This window comes from Vicia villosa, unplaced genomic scaffold, assembly GCF_029867415.1.
Source record: "Vicia villosa cultivar HV-30 ecotype Madison, WI unplaced genomic scaffold, Vvil1.0 ctg.000505F_1_1, whole genome shotgun sequence".
Lineage (NCBI taxonomy): Eukaryota > Viridiplantae > Streptophyta > Magnoliopsida > Fabales > Fabaceae > Vicia > Vicia villosa.
This window is the reverse complement of record NW_026705240.1, coordinates 1-24566: the sequence shown is the minus strand read 5'-3', so window position 1 is coordinate 24566 and position 24566 is coordinate 1. Positions and strand designations below refer to the sequence as shown.

General features: G+C 35.1%; 1 protein-coding gene across 1 annotated transcript; it reads right to left on the bottom strand.

Moving 5' to 3' along the window:
- Nucleotides 1–5454: 5454 nt before the first annotated feature.
- LOC131629026 (26S proteasome regulatory subunit 6B homolog) lies at nucleotides 5455–9669 on the bottom strand. The gene is made up of 6 exons (XM_058899822.1): nucleotides 9038–9669; nucleotides 7795–8025; nucleotides 6569–6727; nucleotides 6231–6383; nucleotides 5929–6012; nucleotides 5455–5718 (listed from the first exon to the last, which is right to left on the bottom strand). The coding sequence occupies exons 1-6, from the start codon at nucleotides 9530–9532 to the stop codon at nucleotides 5584–5586; spliced, it is 1257 nt and encodes a 418-aa protein (XP_058755805.1). The 5' UTR covers nucleotides 9533–9669; the 3' UTR covers nucleotides 5455–5583.
- Between the last annotated feature and the right edge of the window lie 14897 nt (nucleotides 9670–24566).

The window sequence follows — 24566 nt, the reverse complement described above, 5'->3', positions numbered from 1 at the left end:
TGGTAGGGAAACATCATTCAGAAGGGGTGAGATATCAACAACTATAAGCAAGTGTATGATAAACAATATATTAGATCAAATCATATAAATATTACCACTTCACAATTTTCAACCAACATTAATAATAACAACTATCAACAGCGGTTGTAACAACAATTATATTAACAAGTAGTAACAACAGTTATAACAACCATTAGCAACAACGATCATCACAATAATTATAATAACTACTTCACAACTCAAACCGACATAACTTATATCAACAACAATTTATAACAACACCAACTTCACAAGACTCAAAATGCGACATAACTATGCACATGCATGTGGTACCATTTGGAGAAAAACTCCCAACTTAAACATATGCCTGTTTATTGAGGCATTAAAAAGGCATAAGCCTTCAACGTGGTGCCATTAAGGCCAAGGCATAAGCCTTCAACTTTCAACGTGGTGTCATCAAGGCCAACTTAATCATGAAATGTATGTCATGCGACCTCAATTTCAACAACAAATACACAACAATGCAACAACAACATCACATACAACAACAACTTAACATGCATCAATTGCATGAACTTAACTCAACAATTGTCATTCGACTTACAACTTAAACATGTCCATAATTTAGGACGATTCAACTTATTCAACATCGGCCATAGACCTACGACTTCGTCAACGTATCAACAACAAGTTATAATAACAACATCTCAACAATAACAGCATTTAAAAAAACAATTCAATTTAATAAACATGAGTTATAATGCCTACAACTTAATAATGTCCATAAACCGGGACAAATCATCATAGTTCCACTTCTCCTGCAAATCCACATTTTTATAAGTTCAAAACATCTCTACAAACATTTTTATTAATTTATTCTATATTATTAACTTGTAAAAAGTTATAACGGTATATAATTATAACTCGACAGAGTTTCCAAAGAACTCTAAACAACTCTACAATAATCCCTACAATTCTAAAGTGCCCAAAAATACTCTACTGACAACTCTTACCTATAAGGGTAACTCTTATGAATCTAATTGGCTAATGGTCTGACTCAAATAATAATAAAACAACTCTAAATGGTCAAATATCTTCAATTTTAAGCTTTACAACTTTTCAGATTTAACTCTAAACAATTCAAAAGTAACTCTAACAACCGTATTGACAACTTTAACAACCTTATGAACAACTCTAATAGGATTGAAAATTAATTAAAATTAACTCCTATCTCTAACTCAAATCCCTCAAATACTATTATTATTATTATTATTATTATTATTATTATTATTATTAACTAATATATATTAGTAAACTTGGAAAAAGGGATCCTTTGTTCAACCCATAAGTGCCAAGCTAGCCAGCTGTAACGTGATGCTAGTATTTGTTGTAGTTTTCTTGGATTAAACATATAGGTAATTGATACACTATATAATCAAAGTGACGCTATATTAAAGTGACGCTACAGTACCATATTATACTTTCATGTACATGTTAAATTTACTTTCTATACTACACACAAAAACAAAACGTGCCCCTCGGCACATTACGGTGCCACTCGGCACCCCTCCTCACAATGTATCTCCAAAGGCCAGTGACGATCCTCACTTCCCGTTTATGCCTATCAACTTCGATTCAAACCCCCCAATAACATAATTTTTACAGAGCAATAATTTCAGCAACAATCAATCCATCAACAATAAATTGTCCCAACTATCAATCTTATAAAAATCAAACCATCACAGAAAACAACATATCAATTCATAGCAAATATTTATACAATCCAACCCCACATACTGTCTATCATATACCCGGTTATAGAGGTTGAACCCCACCCTTACTAGTAGAGTTTTTGCCTTTCATGGGAATCGAACTCTGTACCCTGGGGTTCAAGTACATGTTCATTCCATTCCCATTACCAATTGAGCTAGTTAGCTCAAGTGGTAATGGGAATGGAATGAACATGTACTTGAACCCCAGGGTACAGGGTTCGATTCCCATGAAAGGCAAAAACTCTACTAGCGAGGGGGGTAGAGAAGATCATGAGGTGACAGTGCCGGGAGCGCCGAAGGCTCGGGCTGTTACATAAAAGACGCCTTTTTGATGTAACACCCTGATATCCGCTGCACGCATCAACCGTGTCGGCCAACCGAGCATGTTACCGGCTTAATCAATAATCCCCCCTAGGTCCGCTTATCGGCTGCCCAGGAAATATTGTTTTTGCCTCCCGCAGGAATCGAACCATGTACCTAGGGGATAAGTACATATTCATAGCAATTCCTGCTACCAATTGACCATATTCAAGCCAAGCTTTCAGAGAAGCAGAAAGGGAAGATAAAAGAGTCATCATCTCTCCCTCCTATTCGTAAGAATCAAAGGTCCAAAGTACAAGCAAGCAAGAAAAAATTAATGCACGGTTTCCTTGTTCTCAGAGCAGAAATTCAAGCTGTCAAGAATTTTATCAAAGCCAATACTTATTCTTTATTTGCAAAAAGGTTAGTCATCTCATTCCAAATGGAAAGCTTAAGAGGTATGTCAAATTATTTCTAAATAAATCTATTGAGGTTTAGTACTTTGTGAACAAGTCTGTTGAGTCTAAAGTTAAATTAAACTTTCTGAAACCTTTTGAGCACCAAAAGCTTTTGAAATCTATTGGATTGAATATGGAAAATACTTACATAGACACAACCATAACACATGTACTTACACACAACCAATCACATTTTTTTTATTAATTAAAAAATAAAAATAAAATTGTCTCTCTCCTCTTTTATCTCAACCACCCCCATGATGCCAATTAAAAACGAAATTAAAATTTAAATAAATCTATATTCTCTCTCTCTTTTCATTGGTTGTGCCTAAAAATATGGGTTTAGGTTCGTATCCATGCAAGTATTTTTCATTGAATAGGAAGTTTAACCCTGATCATGCTATGACTTTCTACTGCAATCTTAAGGTATTAGATGATGGTATTGAATGTGTCTTTCGTGACAAAGTCATTAAGTTCACTCTTAGTGATTTTAAGCATCATTTTGGATTATAATCTAAGGGAAATGAAATCTGCATTTCAAATTCATTTGGTTTTGTTAGGGAAGACTTTGTTAAGCTCATTTGAAATTTATTTATAAGGATTGTTTGGAGTTTGTTAATTTTCTCACTAGTCAATTTAACTTTGAAATGAGGATTATGCACTGGATTGTTGTGAAAATTATGTTTCACAAGCCCTCTAATTGGGCAAGGGCTGGTAATCATGATTTGTTTTTAATGTGGGTTCTTCTGAAGCCTAATTAATGTGATTGTGTTAAGTTTATTTTGGACAACATTGAGTATTGTAGGAGTTATCCCAAGAGGTATTTATTCTTCTCATCTTTTATTCAAATTATTTTGGGAACTGAATGGCATCACTTTCGCCGAAGAAGATTTGATTGAAGCTCCAAAACCTGTTGATTCAACTGTGACTAAGTTGATGAGGTACTTTCAGGATAAGAAGGGTGTCTGTTACTATCTAGACAATGTTGACAGGTATGTTTATGATGATAAGATTGAATTGCCTAAAGAATTTTAAGTTAAGAGAAAGAAATTAGTATCTGCTACTAATTGTGTTACTTCTGATCACATTGGCTTTTCATCATCCACACCTTCTTGTGCTCTTGATAGTTTGATGTTTGTTGATGCTAAAACTTACTTTAATGCTTAGGTTAACAAGATTTTAGCGAATTCCCATATTAAAGAGTCTCACATTGATGTAGTGGCAAGAGAAGCCAAGGAAAGAGAAGAAAAGATCATAGAAGAAGCAATAGCAAGCAAAGAAAATATCCTAGCTAAGTTATCTGCTTTGAAAGGTGTCTTAGATCATCTTCAAGATTCTACGCTTATGTTCAACCTTAATGATAATGATGTTGCTCCCGCTCCTTCATCCGCTAATTTACCTTAGTCATCCATGCATCATGTCATACCATCATATGCACTTTATTTTTATTTTGAACATTTCTATCTTTAGACTTATGTTAGTATCTTCTACTATTTTTGGATATTGATTTGATATTATTGTTAATCTTATATATTTTGTGGCATATTTTGGGCCATTATTTTAATATGTTGATATGATGTTTATTATGATATCCCTTATATCTCTCAACTCTTATAATTTCTAAAATTGCATATGTTGTGATTATGCATGTATGCAAGTTTCTGGTGCTTGATTGATCTGAGTATATGGCATTGCGTTCTAGGCTTTTGTTCTATCATGGTTATTTATCAGTGTTTTTTCTCTCTTTTTGATATTTGTCAAAGGGGGAGAAGTTGTCGAGATATTATCGATATTCACGCGCAATAAATGTTTAATGCAGGGGGAACATGAGTGCTCAAGTCTCAAAGTGTATATTATCATCATGTTGTTGTGATTTATAAAATCGAATTCAATCGGACTCGCAATTTTTTCCATTCTACTTCAAATTCAAGTAATCACTCGAATTAAATCACAAATAATATCTTCAAATTTGCCAAAAATAAAAAAGGGGAGACTGAAATTGCAATCATCGTCGATATCTTTAGTTTTGATGATTTGACAATTTACGTGTATATGCATTATTTGATTTATCGTGTATTTATACTTTGTCAATTATATGAATATGCATTGTTGGTGTAATTCATTTGATATAATTTGTATTCATTTGATATAATTTGTATTCATTTGCTTAGGCTATATAACTAATTTGCATTCATTTGACTTAGTAGTTGTAACCATGAAAATATCTCTTTTTTTAGCCTAGATATGTGTTTTATATCAATGTATTAAGTATTGCTTTATCTATGACACTTTTATTCTTGTGAAAGTTAGAAAGTGTCATAGAAAGTGAATACACAAGAGAGAAGAGCCAGAACTTATAAAAAATATGTTGTAACACAATCTCTTGAAAAACTTCATCGTGTATTTTTGTAGTAGAACAAATAATCAAGAGAGTGAGTTTATCAATCAATTGATGAAATTGATCAAATTTGGAGCATTCACCAAGAACCTAGAAATCATTTTTGCCAAGAAACTTAAGAGAACCAAATTTGTGTTCTTCATCACCAACATCTATCTGCTTGTTGATACCTCTTGACGAGGCTTTAAATGTCTCTGAATTAGTTGCCATCACCTAAGGGTTGTAAGGATATTACTTGTGATCGTAAACCCTAAGTCTTCAACTTGATTAGGAGGAATAACTTAATCAACCACCTTATAGATCTTTGTTTATTTATCCCACTTTTGTATTCTTGATAGGGAAGTCAATCCAAACGAGCATTAGTCATGCACGTTTTATTTGAAACTGTGGAAACTTGATTTCCAGAAACTAAAAGTTCAGTAACTAATCAAACATGCAGGTACTCAACATTAAGTTTACACAATAAAGTTGACACAATAAATCTAATCGGCAAGTCAATTAATCTGAATTATGAGAAATATGCAAGAATCAAAAACAAATAAATTATCATTTCTCTTGAACATTCATGATCCACAATTACTCTAGAAATGTACCCTTTAGCTATATTCTAAATCGTGCACATACATACACAAACAAATTAAAAAAACCCTCATCATCACTTGTAAAATTCAAAGTCAGTATCGGGCTTCTTCACGTTGGTCCTATAACCTTTCTCGAAGTCCTTTGGTAGTATGACATATCTATTCTTACGAACGGCGTGCATTCCCGCCTCTTGACAAATAGCAGATATCTGCAGCACCAACAATCATCAAATATTTAATACAAACATCTTTTTATAAAGTTTGGTTATTGTCTTTCTTCTCACAACTACGTTTTAAGTGATAAAGTTGCAACTTTAATTTACACACATAAAGTTTGTCCAAGCAATCTAATATTTCCTTATTTTATAGGACTAACATTATTTTCAATCGGTGTATAACATTATTAGATATTCACAAACCTCGGCAGCACTAATTTTGTCGGGACGGGAAACATAATCCTCCAGGTCAACCTCATCACTCAAATTCATTTTGGCTGTGCAAACCTGTTTCAAGCAAACCATGAAGTAATAGGCTAGCTAGAAAGCAGCAGAACATAAATGCAACTATTAATTAGTTCAAAATAAATCTAGTGAAAGTTTGCAAATAAAATGATATTTCTCACATAGGATATATAAAATGATCTATTATTGACAATAAGCATGGAATAGTGACACATAATTACAGTAAATAGGATTATAACAAAGAAATGCGAAAAACTTGCCTGAAATACAAGCCTCTTTTGGCGTCTATCGGGCAAGGGGAACTCAATTTTCCGATCAAGTCTTCCAGGACGCAAGAGGGCAGGATCCAAAGTGTCTGCTCGATTGGTTGCCATTATGACTTTGACATTCACTGTCTGGTCAAATCCATCCATCTGAAGAAAAAACAGAGGTTAAACCAGAACATCAGAAAAATATTTAATATACGAGAGGAAGAGTGATCAAATTGAAAAGACAGAGGTCTAGAGATAATGAATTAAATCAAAGATTGATTTGTAGATCCCAATACATAGTAATGCAGCACTGGTAGGTATGGCAACTGAGAGAATCATATGGATACCTGATTCAAAAGTTCCATGAGGATACGTTGTACTTCTCTATCAGCTCCAGTTTGGGCATCAAACCTAGCAGTGGCTATTGCATCAACCTCATCAATAAATATGATTGCAGGGGCATTTTCTTTTGCGAGACGAAATACATCACGAACCATTCGTGGACCCTGAAATATAAATAGCAGAGAATATTAAAAGATGCAGCAGTAAACTTTTGATACAAAATTTAATTCTTCTTTTATGAAGACAATGAGTTTTGAAACTCCCTGGAAGCTTAAGGAAGAGTAGTGGTTAAAATCATGGACAAGACTAATCATACTAATGAATTCCGATTGAAAAAGCCAAGAGTGGCTAGATAAGAGTAAATGTAATTCCCTTTCTAGACCATATTCGGATATTCTTATCATAATGTGGCAGAAACTCAAAGAAAACTTGAGAATTTTGAAACCATATTCTGATATTCTTACTATAAAGGTTTCATACCTTCCATACACTGCTATTCATAGAGAAGCTAACAGCTTGCTCAAGTCAATTACATTTTGTTAGAACCATAAATTAAAATGGGACGACTCAACGGACTAACCCTCTAAAATCACTAAGAACAGCTGTAACTCATGACCCACAAGGGAAAGATGCACACTCCTAACAGGGGCAAACACTATATTGCAGAGAACAAAGATCATCTAATAGACTAATACTGGTTCAGTCTTATCTTCTATAAGAGAGAACTTTGTATTCTATTTTCTTTCAGATTGCTATGTACTAGGCACAAAAAACAGTTGTTCTGCCTCCACACAATGGCTGATGCTAATGGTGGATCATCTCCTTCCTCTAGAAGTTAACACCGGATAAGCCCCTCCCACATCCACAAACAAGATAACTTTTCCCAAGACCTCAAACTGACTTACCACCAATTCAGATCACTTTTACTTGATTATAAAAGATAAATTTTCTTCGGTGGTCAGAGTCTACATGTATGTACAACTTTCTTCAATTTGTTTCTTATCTCTTTTACAAGATAACTATATATTCTAATTTTCTTTAATACAAAATTTCTTTCAAGTAATCCTAATAAAATATTCATCAATGATAAACCTTTTAGGAGAAAAACACATATAGAAGCACAGTAATATTGAAAATTAAGAATCTGAAACACACAATCTTCAAACGCAAACAGAGACAACTAAGTACAACATTGTAACCATAACTTCAACTGCAAATGACAAATTCATACCTCGCCGAGATACTTCTGCACAAACTCAGAGCCCACAACCCTGATGAAGGCGGCAGTGGTATGATTAGCAACAGCTTTGGCAAGCATTGTTTTACCAGTTCCAGGGGGGCCATATAGTAAAACACCTCGAGGAGGATCAATACCAATTTGCTTGTATAAATCGTGATGTGTGAGAGGTAACTCCACAGCCTCACGAATTTCCTGTTTTTGGATATCACATCCTCCAATATCCTAAAAAAGATCAAAACCATATAAAGGGAGAATAGTCAGGCCACAAAAAAATATAGCTTAAGATGACAACAATGCATACGAAGAATAAAGTGGACTTCCAGACAGATCATAATAACTTCATAGTAAACTCTCACATCTTCCTCATTTGACACTATCTCATTGCTCCCAAGGTCTAAGTTCCCACTAATACATAATGATGACCTATACTTTCATCTTAATGTAATTTCCCTACAACCCCCTAGAATCAATAATTTAGCAATTAGCATACAATTTGAACTATATTTGTTACCGCGGCATCAGAATCCAGGATTACAAGCTACATAGACACTTGAATTTTCCGAAATGAACTTAACACTTTTCATGTCATGCCCGGTTAAGGGTATCTCTAACATGTACATTATACAAACATTCAGCGTGTGTTTGGGTGTCCAATCTTTTTTTAATAAGAAACAAAGACGCTTCAGTGAATGTAATACGACAACAACACTAATAACCAAGCCTTATCCCACTAAGTGGGTTGGCTACATGGATCAACTTCCGCCATAATGTTCTATTTTATGCAAATCGTTAATCTCGAGATCTTTCTTAATAACTTCTCTTACAGTTTTTCTAGGTCTTCCTCTACCTCGAGCTGTTTGACTCTTCTCCATCTGATCTTCTCTCCTTACCACAAAATCTACAAGTCTTCTCTCTACATGCCCAAACCACCTATGTCTATTTTTCCACATCTTTCATACTATAGGTACCCCAACACACTCTAATGTAATGATAGTTTAATTTTCAGAGTAAACCCAACCAGTTGAAAATTTAATTTTAGCAGCAACTAAACCTAATAACCAAATCGCAACTTCAGCCAAATATATATGCATACATATACAAAAATCTCTAATTAATGCAAAAACTAAACCTAATAAGGAAGCAGTTGCATTTGCAATTGAAGGAGTTTCTATAAGGAAAACCCTAGATCATGTAATTCTATAAAAAAGTGTAATCTAAATCCAATCGAACTAACATTGTAAGAAACATCAGGCTTCTCAGACTGGCTAAGTAGCGAGATACTGGAATCAGCCTCCGGCGGTAAAACATCAACAAGTGCATTAGAATGTCGGTGAAGAGCAACCGAAGCAGAAGGCTTGAGAAGCTCGCGGTTAATAGTACTGAGAATCCTCACATAGTAGTTGGATCCAGTAGTTGATCCAACAATACCGTTGTTCTGATCAACCATCTCCATGAACTGGCCGATAACGAGTGGAACAGATTGAATCCTCTTAACTTCCTCCTGAGCGCGAAGAAGCTCGCGCTTCAGATTCTTCTGCTCGTCTTTTACATACTCCTCTTGGATGTCAATGAACTCGAGTTGTCGTTGCAGCGATTTAAGGCGGCTGTAGAGGTCATCTTCGTCGGAAGCTGAGTCTCCGCCGTAAAGGTAGTCGGATTTTGATGATTGAAGGGACGGTGGCGGTTCTGAGACGGGTTTTGGGTCTAAAACCATCGCGGAGGATCCCATTGTTGTGGATGAAGTGAAGAGAAAGACAGAGAATTTGGGGATTAGGGTTTGGGTGTTAAGCCTCCAAAATTATACGAATTTGGGGAAAAGGATTCTGAAAACGAATGGAACAATACGAATTAAGGAATAATTTGGTAACTTTAACTTGTGCAAGGATTAAGAAATTTAAAAGTATAAATTTTTTTTATTTTAAAACAATCTTTTAATTTTATCTTTTATAAAATTGAATCCAAGAACTTTTCATACACTATTTCTATATTGATAACATTTGCCATGATTTATTTATATTTCATATATTTTTAACTAAAATTTTTATTTGATTAATTGTTATGCCCTTATTGTTTTATAAATTATTTTTATTCATACATCTAATGAAATCACATCATAGTGTCACGTTTATAAGTTTATTTCTAAAATATATGTTCATAATTTGATTGAATGCATGTGTAAAATAATTTTACACTGTTAGAGTAGGAGTATTATTCTCTTTTTATATTGTACATATGTATTCTTTTCAAATAAAATTATCCAAAAAAATTACAAATTTGTATATAATATGTTTTTAAATTATCTATTCTCGAACTATTATGTATCATTTTCACGATTTTTTTATAAACAAATGGCAATTTGACATTAAAAAAAACAGCAGGAGTGTTTACCCTAACACAACCAAGGGGACTAAGAGAAACAAAACAAAACACCAATCAACAAGCACAAATCAAAAACGCCTACCAAAGAACATAAAAAATTACTCCCAACAACCTTGGGATTATTACGCCAATTGAGCAAGAAATGTTTATCCCTTTTCTATGAAAGACATTGAACCAATCCCAAGATTAAACTCAACACGTCCTTCTTAACAAGAACACTACCTTTCAAGCCATCGTAGTTGATAGCACCATCATCAACCAATCTTTTAAATTCAAAAAAGATATAAGTTTTCTACACCAATTGCTTTTTTAACAACAGATGAGTGTTGATATGTTGTCATTTTGGTACGTCGTCGATCTAGTTGCATGTTGCTTTCGATATGTGGTTGATTTTCTTATTTTGTATATTTGTTTGATATAAGGTCTGTTGATATTTTCATGTTTGAAGGTTTAAGGCTTATCATCATCGCACTATAGTTTTAGGGTTGGTTAGGTGTTGATTTTGGTTTATGGAGTGGATTTTTGTTTATCTAGGTTTCTACCTTTGTCGTCTTAAAATTCATATCAATCTTTTGGAATTAAGTTCAGACGACTTGGCTAGAAATGATCGTGATTTTTGTATTGTTTGTTACAATAAATTGGTGGTGCACGTGTTAAATGGATCTAGTGTTTGTGCTCGTACGCGGGTCCTCTAGATTGTGCTAGTGGTGGGTTGTTATTTGCTCTTGACTGAGATTTGTGACTTCGTTACTCTTTAAGGTTATTTTAATTTACCAATTTGGAGTTGTTAAGTATTATCCTTTACGGTTGTTTTTTTTTTGTTCACTAGTTTGGGCTTGTTGTTCCTAATCTTTTGTATTTTTCCTTTTTATTTTAATATAGTTAGAGTGAAAAAGATCATAAATCCAAAGTTTTGTAATTTTTTGTTTTGTCGTTCATGTGAAACACCAATTTTCCATATTTCTTTTTTGTCACAATTTTATTGGTTAAGATCATAGATCAAATATTGAAAGTGTTTGTTCATAAACACTATGTACATTTTATTCTCAAAATAAAAATAAAGAAATGAATTTTGCCTACAATATCTCCTTTTGATAAAAAGCTTTGGCCTATTTAAGAGAAATTATTGTGATAATGACAAAGTTCAATTTCAATTAGTGGCGGAGGCAGAAATTTTAGGGAGTCTGGGCAAAAATTTACACCTTTGTTTTTACTAATTTTACACCTTGTTTCTATTAATTTTGTCCTAGATTTTGGCCAAAAATTTTACACCATGTTTTTACTAATTTTGCCCTTAATTTTGTCTAAAAATTACTAATTTTGCTTCTGGTGTTGTCTAAAAATCGACTATTATATGAGGAGTATACAACAAAATGAGGAGTTAAGCCCGGGCGCATGCCCGAGCTCGCCGGGCTGTAGCTCCGCCCCTGATTTCAATTAACACTTTGATATGTGATGCAAAGAACAATAGAAACCAAAATAAATGGTCTTCAGCAATAATAATCAATAAGTAGAAAATATAACATAATAAGGCAAAAAAAGGGAAATGTTTGTTTATCTAGTTTGATCAAAAGATCTACTATGGGGAGAGAGCAACTCTCCAATTCATTATAGTAAGAAAAGTATTAAAAGATATTACAGATGAGTTACCAGAAAATACTCTTCGCCTTGAGGGTATGTTTGGTTCGGGGTAGATGGAGGGGAGGGGAGGGAATATTTTTAATTAAATGTGTTTGGTTCAAATTTTATGATGGGAGGGGAGGGAAGGGGAGGGGAGCAAAACCCCTCAAAAATACACTTTTTGCGTTCCTCCAAATTGGAGGGATTTGGAGGGGAGGGGGGGAGCAAAATCCCTCAAAAACACACTTCTTGCGTTCCTCCAAATTGGAGGGATTTGGAGGGGAGGGGAAGGGAGGGAATCTCAATTTTAATATTTAAAAAATTATTATAATTACTATAATATCCTTAGTTTAATTTTAATATTTTTAAATTATTCATTTTCTTTTGTATTATTGCTCTCTTCTGTGTGATTTTTCTCGATTGCTTCTATCAACTTATTATAATTATTCTCTACCTTCAAATTATTTTGAAATTTTTGTCCTTAATATAAATCATAATCATTTCACTTTTTTGATTTTTTTATAACTCTTTTATGTTTATTTTTTCTAATTTTGTTATGTATCCTATCATATTTTCTTTTATATCAAATTTTAAAATTTTCATTTTAATTAATTAATTTATTTTATTAAAAGATTTAAACTATTTATATTTAATAATAAATTATTTTATGTATTTTATGTGTTAAATAATTCATTACGATTTCAAAGTTGTTATCAACGTATAGTTTAATTTGTTTTTGAACATTTTATTCGAATTAAGTGAACTCAATTTTTTAATGTTATGTAGTAAATTGTAACTTTTTAGTCACTCAATATTAGAAATTTTACTAACAAAAAAATATGTATAGATTTTTTACATTTGAATATCATATTGTATCACTTATATAAGATAATAAGGATAAAAATGTAAATTATTAATAAAACCCCTCCCCTCCTGAACCAAACATATTTTTAATTAAAATCCCTCCCTTCCCCTCCCCTCCCCTTGTTTGAACCAAACACCCATTTGATTAAAAAAATCCGCTCACCTCCCCTCCCCCTCTCTCCCCTCCATTAAAATCCCTCCCCTCCCCTCCCCCTCATTTGAACCAAACACACTCTGAGAGTTCCCTTTAACAACCCCGAGGGCGCCCAAGAACAAAACTCTATTTTCTACTCAAGTGTTTCCCTACCTCTCCAACTCTCAATAATGTAAGCATACAAACTCAAGGTGTAAACAAGTATTTCCGAATCCTCTTAGATAACTTTAAAGGTTCCTCAAAACCCTTGTCTTTTTAAGTTTTCCCTAGAGAATACCGAAAACTCTTTGTTATACCTTTTTGATATAAACTCTAAGATTGTCTATATAACACTAAAGAAATACATATTTATAATTACTAAAACCCAACATACGAAATCCGAAACACAACCCATTAATTATTATAAATATCTTATAATATATTTTATATTAATTTAGACTATTTCTAAGTTAATATATATCCAATATTCTAACATTAAATAAATGGATATGCAAACCGAACCGCTAAAACCTGAAATCTGCGAACCACTACAACCGAACATTCTTGCTGATTTTTGACTTTCTGATTTTTGGCAATCTCGAAATATATTTTATTTTTCTTCATCGGCATAGGTTTTAAGGCATACTCAAACAATCTCCATCTTGACTTTAAATCGGGATGATGTCGATTTAATCATCAACCACCTTGTTGCTGTCTACCATATTGAAACTCTAATCAATAATCTTAATCAAATTCAAGGAACCCTTGAATATTGATTTTTCCACTTGTATCCAATTGTTTCCAATTACCTTTTTCTTCTCAGGTAATTTGAAAAGTCCAAAAGAATGGTTATTCAACCATTGTCGACTCCGCATGCCTTCCAAGACATCAATAAAGGTCCATGTTTCTGTATTTTGTAACCCTTCAGTCACATTCAAAGTATAACACCAAAGACTAGCATAATTGTCCCTTTGAGATGCTACAATCCCCTCCTTACCTTATTACGAGACAAGTGATAATCAAAGATCTTTGTAACCGTTCCTCTTCACCACTACTAGTATCCATAGTAGGAAATTCCACTCAAACTGAGTTTTCTCCGTTATAGTTTCGAACACGTATATCCCTTGGTTTTTACTATTCTTCCTCTGAAGAAATTCTCTATCAACCAAGTAAGTTGCTTTGACATCAGCCCTTCCCCAAAAAATAAATAACAACTCAGTGGTAACATGCATTTTTATCCTTTGTTTTTTTGCAAAATTCATTATACACTTTTGAAAGAGCCTCAAGGCATTCATAACGCCTTAACCTTAAATCCCATAGTTTTTTCTTGTCATGAAAGCCCCTGCTATTAATGATGAATGAATAACAACATTTGAACCTTCTAAAATATATAAACCATATATTTTAGACCCTTTAGTAATAATCACTTCATCATGCGAAATCTTGAACACTCCACATTCAACTCTAGTGCAATAGCCTAGATCATTAAACATGCTTATAGATAACAAATTTCGCTTGAGTTATGGAACATACCTCACGCTATGAAGAAGAAATTCATGGTCATCAAACATTTTAAGTATGATCGTACCAATACCATGAACCTTGCAAGTCTTATTATCGCTAAGGCGAACGACTCCATCATGTACCAGCTTCAAAGTCTCATAGTGTTATATTCTTGAACATGTGTGATAAGAATAACCTATGTCAATATCTCCAATTTCCAAACCTAATACCTCTAGTACATCAACATCCTCATAACCATCGTCATCTAAGGCAACTACAACTTGAACATAATCACCATTGACCTTTCTCTTAGGAGAATCCTTTTTGAAGTGGCCGATTTTTTGACAATTAAAACATTTTATATTTAATTGGTCAAACTTATTTGATTTGGACATCCCTCTATGCTCAGTTCATCCTCTCGAAACACTTAAGCTTTCACCACTATCTTCAAATCTTTTGCTTTTGAAAATTCTTTGGATTTTACCTCTGTCTGGACTTCTTCCAACGTGATAGTACGTTCCTTACCATAAATAAGGGCATCCTTAAAGTGCTCAAAAGATTTGGGTAGTAAACTCAACAAGAGTAAAGCCTTGTCCTCATCATTAATCTTCACTTCAATATTCTCAAGATGGTCAGTAATCTTGTGAAATTCTGTAAGCTGCTCCATTATGGATTTGTTCTACGCCATTTAGAATGAATAAAGTTGTTGTTTCAAACACAACCTGTGAGCCAAAGACTTTTTCATATACAATGATTCAAGTTTTTCCCACATTCCAACCGCAGTTTGCTTCCTGGCGACTTTTCTTAGAACTTTATCCCCGAAGCACAAGATAATGGCACTCATGGTCTTATCCATCATCTCGGTCTTTTGTTCATGTGTAAGCGTTGCATGATTCAATGCTTCACCCTTCAAAGCATCAATACACTTCTCTTGAATTAAAATTGTTGGCATATTTATTTTCCATAGCCCAAAGTCGTTGTTACCAAAAAACTTCTCGATCTCCCATTTACCCATGATGTTAACTTATAAACAATACCTCTTTGCCCCACTGTGGGCGCCACTTGTTGTGATGTTGACAAAGTTCAATTTCAATCAACACTTTGATATGTGAAGGAAAGAATAATAGCAGCCAAAATAAATGGTCTTCATAAATAATAATCAATAAGAATAAAATATAATAGAATAAGGCGGAAAAAGGTGAAAGGTTTATTTACTCAGTTTGATCAAAAGGTCTACTTTGGGGGAGAGAGCAACTCTCCAATTCACTATAGTTAGAAAACTCATTAAAAGAGATTATAAATGAGTTACAAGAATATAGTCTTCGTCTTCAGAGTTCCCGAGAACAACCCTGAAGGAGACCAAGAACAAAATTTTATTTTCTACACAAGTGTTTCCCAACCTCCTCTGCTTATAATAATGTAAGCACAAAAACCCAAGGTGTAAACAAGTGTTTCCTAATCCCCTTAGATAACTCCAAAGATTTCCCAAAATCCTTCCCTTTTTAAGTTTTTCTCTGAGAAGATCTTAAACCTTTTGCCCTACCATTTTACTATAAACTCTAAGATTGTCACACTGTAAAACACTGAAGAGATACATATTTAAATTACTAAAACCCAACATACAAAGCCCAAAATACAACCCATTAATTATTAGAATGAGATATTATAAATATCTTATAATATATTTTATATTAATTTAGACCCTTTCTAAATTAATAAATATCCAATATTCTAACATTAAATAACGAATCCGCAATCTGAACCAGTCAAACTCGTAGTTCACAAACTGCCCAAACCGGACATTCTTGCTGCTTTTGAGCTTTCAGATTTTTGGGAATCTCGAAATAAATTTTCTCTCTCTTCATCAACAAAGATTTTAAGGCATACCTTAACATAAATTATTCCTTAGAATTTCTTACATGAAACTTTAAAATGCTAAATCAATTTGGTAAATTTATTAGTTGTAGTTCTAAAATTTATTAAAGATTAACTCTTTTTTTTGCGAGAACAAATATATTGCAATATGATTTTTTTTTATAAATTTTAAGGAAATGAAAATTGTACTTGTTGTGAAATCGATGCCAAGAACAAAGTATAATAGGTTTCTTTTCTTGACAAGAAACCCACAAGGTAGGAAAGAGGGAAGCAAGATAAACACAATGAAATTGGTTATAAACTACTATTGTTTACTTTCTATTTGAAAAGTACAAGTGTTACGGCATAACAAATAACCTCTCTCACCCTAATTAGGAGTTGCAGTGTGCAATGATGAGAGACTAGTATACTATTTATAATAAAACTAACACACTAAACTAATGGGCTTTTACACACAGACCCATTACACAAGCTAACTTAGGGAACAAGTTAACTTAAATAATTGGGCTTAACAAACAGGACCAACTCGACATGCTTACAATCCTAGCATTTCAACTACTGCATACTTGAGCATACTTTGACTACAACATTGCAATCACTCGACTACAACATGTGATCAGACTTTGACGACATGCTAAGATCCCGTTGAATTGTCGAACCAAGAAGCTACGCTTTGACCATACTAGAGTTCGATTCAATATCTTACAAATCTCCACCTTGGAACATACTCTATAACATCAAGGAAACAAACTAGCTTTCTTCCTGCAACTTTATTAGCTATATACAGTGGAAAACTTGCAACTTGGCAAGGTCTTGGTGATCATATCAGCAACATTGTGATATGTCGAAACCTTCAGCACTTGGACTTCTCCATGCTAGATTACCCCTCTGATGAAATGCAGCCTCGCATTGATGTGCTTGCTTCGCTCATGATAGGTTGAATTCTTCGACAGGCCTATTGCACTTTGACTATCACATATAATAGTGATAACTCGACCTTGAAATTTCAGCTCTTTAGCAAAACCTTCAAGCTACAATGCTTCTTTCACAACTTTAGCGAGGGCAATATATTCTGCTTCAGTGGTTGATAAGGCAACAACCTCCTGAAGTGTCGCTTTCTAACTGATTGTTATGCCATACATAGTGAACACATATCCAGAAATAGATTTCTTAGAATCCATACAACCTGCACAATCAGAGTCGACAAACCATTCGACTACTGCTTTACTATCTTCACCACAGGCTCCACCATAAATTAGGACTCTATTCAGAGACCCATTTATGTACCTTAGAATCCATTTTAATGCTTGCCAATGAGCCTTTCTAGGATTCACCATGTACCTTCTTGCAAGACTTATTGCATATGCTATGTAGGGTCTAGTACATATCATACTATACATCAAAGAACCTACTATATTAGCATATGAGATAATATTAATATAAGCTCTTTCAACCTCAATAATGGGACATTAATTTATACTCTTTCGATGCGAGGTTGATTTGTTGGTGTCACAACATGCTTTGAATTCGACATACCAAATTTATGGAGAATCTTCTTCAGGTATGTCTCTTGAGATAAGCATAATCTCGACTATTTTCTATCTCTTTGGATGTCAATCCCAAGAATCCTGGATGCTGCTCCCAGATCCTTCGTGTCAAACTCCTTATTGAGTTCAACCTTCACCTTCATTACATCCTCGACATTATTACTTGCTATAAAAATATCATCCACATAAAGCAATAAAATAACAAATGAATTTCCAGGTCGAAATCTGAAGTAAACACAGTGGTCGAGCTGACTTCTAATGAAACCTATGTGTGCCATGAACTTGTCGAATCTTCTATTCCACTGTCGAGGAGATTATTTTAGCCCATATAAAGATCTACTCAGATTGCACACATAATCTTTCTTTCCTTTTTCTCCATACCCTTCTGGTTTCCTCATTAGGATTGTTTCATCTAGATCACCATACAAGAAAGCAATATTCACATCTATCTGTTCAAATTCTAGGTCGAACTTCACCACCATAGCTAACAACATTCAGATGGATCTATGATTTACAACAGGTGAGAACATGTTATTGAAGTCGACACCTTCTTTATGAGTGAACCCCCTTGTAACCAATCTTGCCTTGTATCTTTTCAAAATAACTCCTTTGATTCCTTCCTTAACTTTGAAAATCCACTTACAACTGACTAACCTGGATCCAGAAGGATTCTTGATTAGTTACCAAGTGTGGTTGTCATGAAGAGATTTCAAGAGCGCCACTCTCTACGCCTCTGGCCTCGTAAAAAGTAAAGAAAACACATAGGGTGGGCTCGATTCCAAGAGCACCGCACACTGTTTCAAAAGACCTAATGAAACCGCAACTGTTATGTTGCAGCTGAGTAAAGGAAACATTTAGGGCGGTTAAAACTTTCTCCTAAAAAATAGTAAAGGGGATCCCAACTCGTAGGACTCCCATGATGTTCTCATAAAAATAGAAGAACTCATTGGGGGAACCAGAGGGACAAAATAGGCATACTTTTTCTTCGGGGACGCATAGCTCCAAGATCACTTCTTTTTCGTTGTCGGTGTTCGATATACAACGGTATTTCCTAAACACTTCAATATAAAAATCGCTCAAGAAAGTTGAGTCGATCTTCAGAACAACCGAGTTAAAAGGGTCACCGGTGGGATCCATGATAACTTCCACAAAACGTGAGGAAGAAGACACCGTGTTAGTGTCACTAGAGAGCCTAAGATCGATGAAATCTCCATACATCCCTCTGTTTATAAAACCCCAGTCAATTCATTCCATTTTCGACCTAAAGGTCTTAACATATTCATCCCACAATTTCCACTGCTCTAAAAAGCAGTAGGACTACTACAATGCCCATATCATCATATTCCCTAATGACTACCATCATAACTCTAACAACAAAATTAAAACGCAATGAAAAAATGAAAGAAGGATAATAAGGTATTCCCTGAAGGAGTTTAGTTTTTTCTTGCGAGAGAGAAGAGCTAGGGAAGAACGAAAAGCCAGAAACAAGTTTGTGAGTTGAAAATATTTTTATGGGAATGGAAGACGTGAAAGGCAACTTAAAGACGCTGTAGAGGCTACTCCAACAATCCCATAGTCAATATGAGTAATGGTATAAGCACACATCCCCTACAAAAGTCATCATTGCTACAAAACTATACGTTTTCCCATCGACATGCTCATTATTACTATGAAAAAGCGTTTCAAAATAGTGAAACACAGACACCAAGGCAATTACGTGGTGAAAAGGAAAAACAAAGATAACTGTTTAGAGTGTGCGTCAACAAGTCCACGACTATCGTCCCGGAGTCGAGCCCTAAGCCGTTAGACAACCTAATGCACTTTTCCCTTCTAAGGGCTCACGCTTGGGGGACTTATGTACGACCGAGTTGTATATCCCAGAGTCGAGTCTTAAGCCGTCAGGCTGTCTAAAAGCGCATCTCCCTTCTTAGGCCTCACGGTTAAGGGGCTTATATACGCCCGAGATGCATATCTCGGAGTCGAGTCCTAAGCCTTAAGGAAGCCTAAAGCGCTTCTCCCTTCTCAGGTCTCACACTTGGGGAGCTTATGTAAATTCAGGGATGCATATCACGGAGTCGAGCCTTGAACGGTCAAACACATAAGTATCCTGTCTCATCCAGGCCCCCACAATAGGAGGGTTCAGGCATGCCCGAGATACACATCCACGAGGCACGCCCGAGATGCACATCCCGACCCAGTTGATACCTCAACGCATATAACCAAATCACCCTTCATTGCAAAAAACATCAATATCAATAGAATTCAATGTCCTTTATGACTCCCTAAGTGACAGGAAAACCATGACAATAAAGGATATGAATGAGATCTAATGCCCCATGGATATTAACCCTATAAGAGAGGAAGGAAGAAACAAAAATAGACAAGCAATACATGAATCACATTACCCTTAATACACTACGGCTTCTCCCAACCAGCTTCGGGGAAGTCATCACATTGTTCTTCTAGAGCAGTCGTTATTATCAATACTTCTTTAGGGATACCACCCACATGTTCATTGTATTTGAACCCTAGCATATGTATATTCTCTTTTTATTTCCCTTCTTCACCCTTCGTTTTTGACCTTGCGGTCTGTATCTTCATGGTTTTAATGGAAGGTTCTTTCAGTCGGGATAATCCTCTAGTTATAGAGGAGATGAAGGGAGGTGTCGAAGTAAAAGAATCTAAAGTTAGTGCGGTGGTGCTTTGATTGGTAGTTGGCTGAGTTACTTTAGAAGCTACCATCGCTAGCGATTATGAAAATTCGCAGTGATCTAATTGGTTAACTTGAATAGTTGCAACAACACAATAGTGGAAATCCTGTGAATTCATCCTAGAGCTTTGTGAGAATTAAGAAAAGATTCTCACAAACGACATCACTATTTCAACATGCAACTAAAAATAAGTGATATCCGTCGAAGTTTGCAGTGAAAGCTCTTTGGTACAATGATGTGAGTCTCTGGTAGGTTGAGATGAAACGTACGTGTAAAGTTAACACTTTAACGCTTAACTCAATAAGATAAGAGAGATGTAACTTATAAGAATGAAATGAATCATAACTTAGTATGACATGAAATCATGCTTATATATGTACGACAATTAGAATCGCCCTTGAAAATTGTGGCGTGGAATTGTTAGCTGAAGATTTCGTTTTATGTTGTTTATCCTTCGAAGGAGTTGAGGATCGAAGGAAAGATGGTTACTGATGGCCATCCCTTAAAAAGTAAAAGAATGGCTACTGATGGTCATGCTTCGGAAAATAAAGACTTCTAAGTTCGATGAAGATAAGGGAACGATGAAAGATTAATGAAAGCATATGTCTTCGGGACTTAGACAAAATTCATAGAATATGTATTCAAGTATTACTACTTAGCGTGTTTTTTAGTAGTGTTTGTTTAATACACTGCCACGCGTCGAAGATGGACTCAGGCGGGAAGATTTGAAATTCGAAGACGGTTTCGTAACTGTTCAACAACAGATGGCTTCGCTGGAAGTTCTGATGAGAAACGTGGCAGCAGATTAGTATAGGACCGTTAAGGTCGAAACTAGTATAAATAGGAGTCTTAGTGTTAGGATTCTGTGTGTTCATTTTGTACAAATCACTCACATATTTACTCAAGTATCAAGCGTTAAGAGAAAGAGTTCGCTGAGAAAATGTACGTATGACACCACCATTTTAATACATGCGTATTATCTTTTTGTTTTTATCTTTCAGAATTACTGCATTTCGTTTACTTCTTGCCATTTACGTTTCTGCATCTTTACTTTAACGTCATTTACTTTCGAATTACTTTCATGCTATTTACTTTCGAAGTCTTTTATATTTCTGCAGTTTAAGATTCTTTACGTTTCAATTGCCCTTTTAATTTTTTATGTCATGTCACTTCATTGAAGTCACATTTATATATAACAAAGTGATTGTCAAGACTATTTATTCTGTTAATCGAACAACGCTTATTGAAGAAGACAAATAATGAATATGGTTCGAATAAACATTGATAACAATCTTCTTGACTATGTGTCCTAGGATCAATCTAGTCGATCCTGCAAATAACCAAATCATATTTATTATAGTTTGGAAGACTAGCGGTTGTTTACCGGAAATCACCGTAAACAAATTGGCACGCCCAGTGGGACGGTGTCAAGCAGATTGTTTTAATCAATTGCTTTATTTTTGTCTAGACAATATCAAGATCTTGTATGAACCTTAGGAACGGTAAATTAAAGAACAGTGCACAACCGATTCCCAAACGAAGGTACAACAGGAAAATGGTCGTTACGGCCAGTGCAGGGGGTAATCAAGATCCCCCACAAGGTTCAGGATCAGGAGCGGCAAATTCGACTTCTACTCAAGAAACACGAGATGCAACGGGTCCAAATGGATCGAGACCTGCAGATAATTCCCAGACTATGCCTGAAAATAATACAGCACCCTCAGGGACTGTTCCAGTTTCAGTGTCGACAACCGCACCCTCATCCACAAGCGCAGAGGACGTATTGTTTGCCTCGACAAATGCTGCAAACAATTTATTTGGTCAAGGCACGAACTCCGCTTTCGAATGGAGACCAAATAATCCATACGGAATGCCATACCCATATGGAACAGGCGTACGAGGGGCAGGACATATATATGCCCCAACTAACAATGCGACATTTTCACCAAATGTTAGTTCAGTGGGTCGAAGTGCACATAACACTGGTTTCTCTACCCAGATGCCTCACTTTACCACAAATAACCAAGCAGCATTTCGACAAGAAATGGATGCAAGCAACCATGATATGGTAGGGGTTTTGGCCAGAGAATTGACTTCAGTTTTAAGCCCACTAATGGCAAATGTTACTACTACGAATAGAGAAAACATGGAGACTTTCCAAAAGATATCATCTCAGATGAATCGAATGGCAGAATTCATGGGAGTAACGCCACCTAAAAGGAAAGACAAACAGCCTTCGAATCAAGAAGAGAGGCCTATTTTAGAACGTGTACAAGACATAGTTCCATCATCTAGGACGGCTACTAGGGATGTAGGCCCCTCACGAAGAACAGAGGCGTTCGAAGGAACTCCAATAATTAACTTAGAAGCTTCAAATCAAAGAACTGTCCCCGTCCGACAAGAAACGGAGGAGGAGCAACCCAGATTAAGGATTGTGGGTAGGAACGAACACCCAGATGAGATTGTTCAAAGAGTCAGAAGAGAAAATCTGGCTACAGAAAATAACTTAACTGCCATGATAGAAAGGGTTATGGCCAACAATGGCCTTAGTACTGGACTTAGACGTCCAAACTATACATCCCCTATATCAGATTATATCATGCAAACAGAATTGCCTAGGGGCACTAAGGTACCCAAATTTACAAAATTTTCAGGCGAAACGAACGAGTCAACGGTGGAACTGTTTACGGTGATTTCCGGTAAACAACCGCTAGTCTTCCAAACTATAATAAATATGATTTGGTTACTTGCAGGATCGACTAGATTGATCCTAGGACACATAGTCAAGAAGATTGTTATCAATGTTTATTCGAACCATATTCATTATTTGTCTTCTTCAATAAGCGTTGTTCGATTAACAGAACAAATAGTCTTGACAATCACTTTGTTATATATAAATGTGACTTCAATGAAGTGACATGACATAAAAAATTAAAAGGGCAATTGAAACGTAAAGAATCTTAAACTGCAGAAATATAAAAGACTTCGAAAGTAAATAGCATGAAAGTAATTCGAAAGTAAATGACGTTAAAGTAAAGATGCAGAAACGTAAATGGCAAGAAGTAAACGAAATGCAGTAATTCTGAAAGATAAAAACAAAAAGATAATACGCATGTATTAAAATGGTGGTGTCATACGTACATTTTCTCAGCGAACTCTTTCTCTTAACGCTTGATACTTGAGTAAATATGTGAGTGATTTGTACAAAATGAACACACAGAATCCTAACACTAAGACTCCTATTTATACTAGTTTCGACCTTAACGGTCCTATACTAATCTGCTGCCACGTTTCTCATCAGAACTTCCAGCGAAGCCATCTGTTGTTGAACGGTTACGAAACCGTCTTCGAATTTCAAATCTTCCCGCCTGAGTCCATCTTCGACGCGTGGCAGTGTATTAAACAAACACTACTAAAAAACACGCTAAGTAGTAATACTTGAATACATATTCTATGAATTTTGTCTAAGTCCTGAAGACATATGCTTTCATTAATCTTTCATCGTTCACTTATCTTCATCGAACTTAGAAGTCTTTATTTTCCGAAGCATGACCATCAGTAGCCATTCTTTTACTTTTTAAGGGATGGCCATCAGTAACCATCTTTCCTTCGATCCTCAACTCCTTCGAAGGATAAACAACATAAAACGAAATCTTCAGCTAACAAATTGCCCCCAATAAATGCCTGTTTCGAGAATCAACAGAAATAGGCGTTTCTTGTCATTATAAGATTTCGTTTTTATGATCCTTGAAAGTTCCAAGACTGCTGACTAGCGTCATAATCACTGATAACACTGTTTCCGAAACGTCTTGTCATTTTCAAAGATGTCTTCTCATAACCTACATTCCCACGTTTTAATCTTACTTCCTGATCATTACTCCTACATACTAGGAGTGAAGCTAACTCATTCAACCGCCGTTGGATTAAATCACCAGCCGCCACGTGTCTCTCGGGCTTTACCCAAAAGATTTAAAAAGGTTTCCGTTAAACCTTTAAATACTTGATCTTATGTCTCTATACCGCCTTTCATTCATCTTCTTCACAAAAAAAAATTGAAACATCTTCACTCTTTTTAGAATCTTGTTCTTTTAATCAAAAAATTTCTTCATGGCTTCATCTTCAAATGTTCTT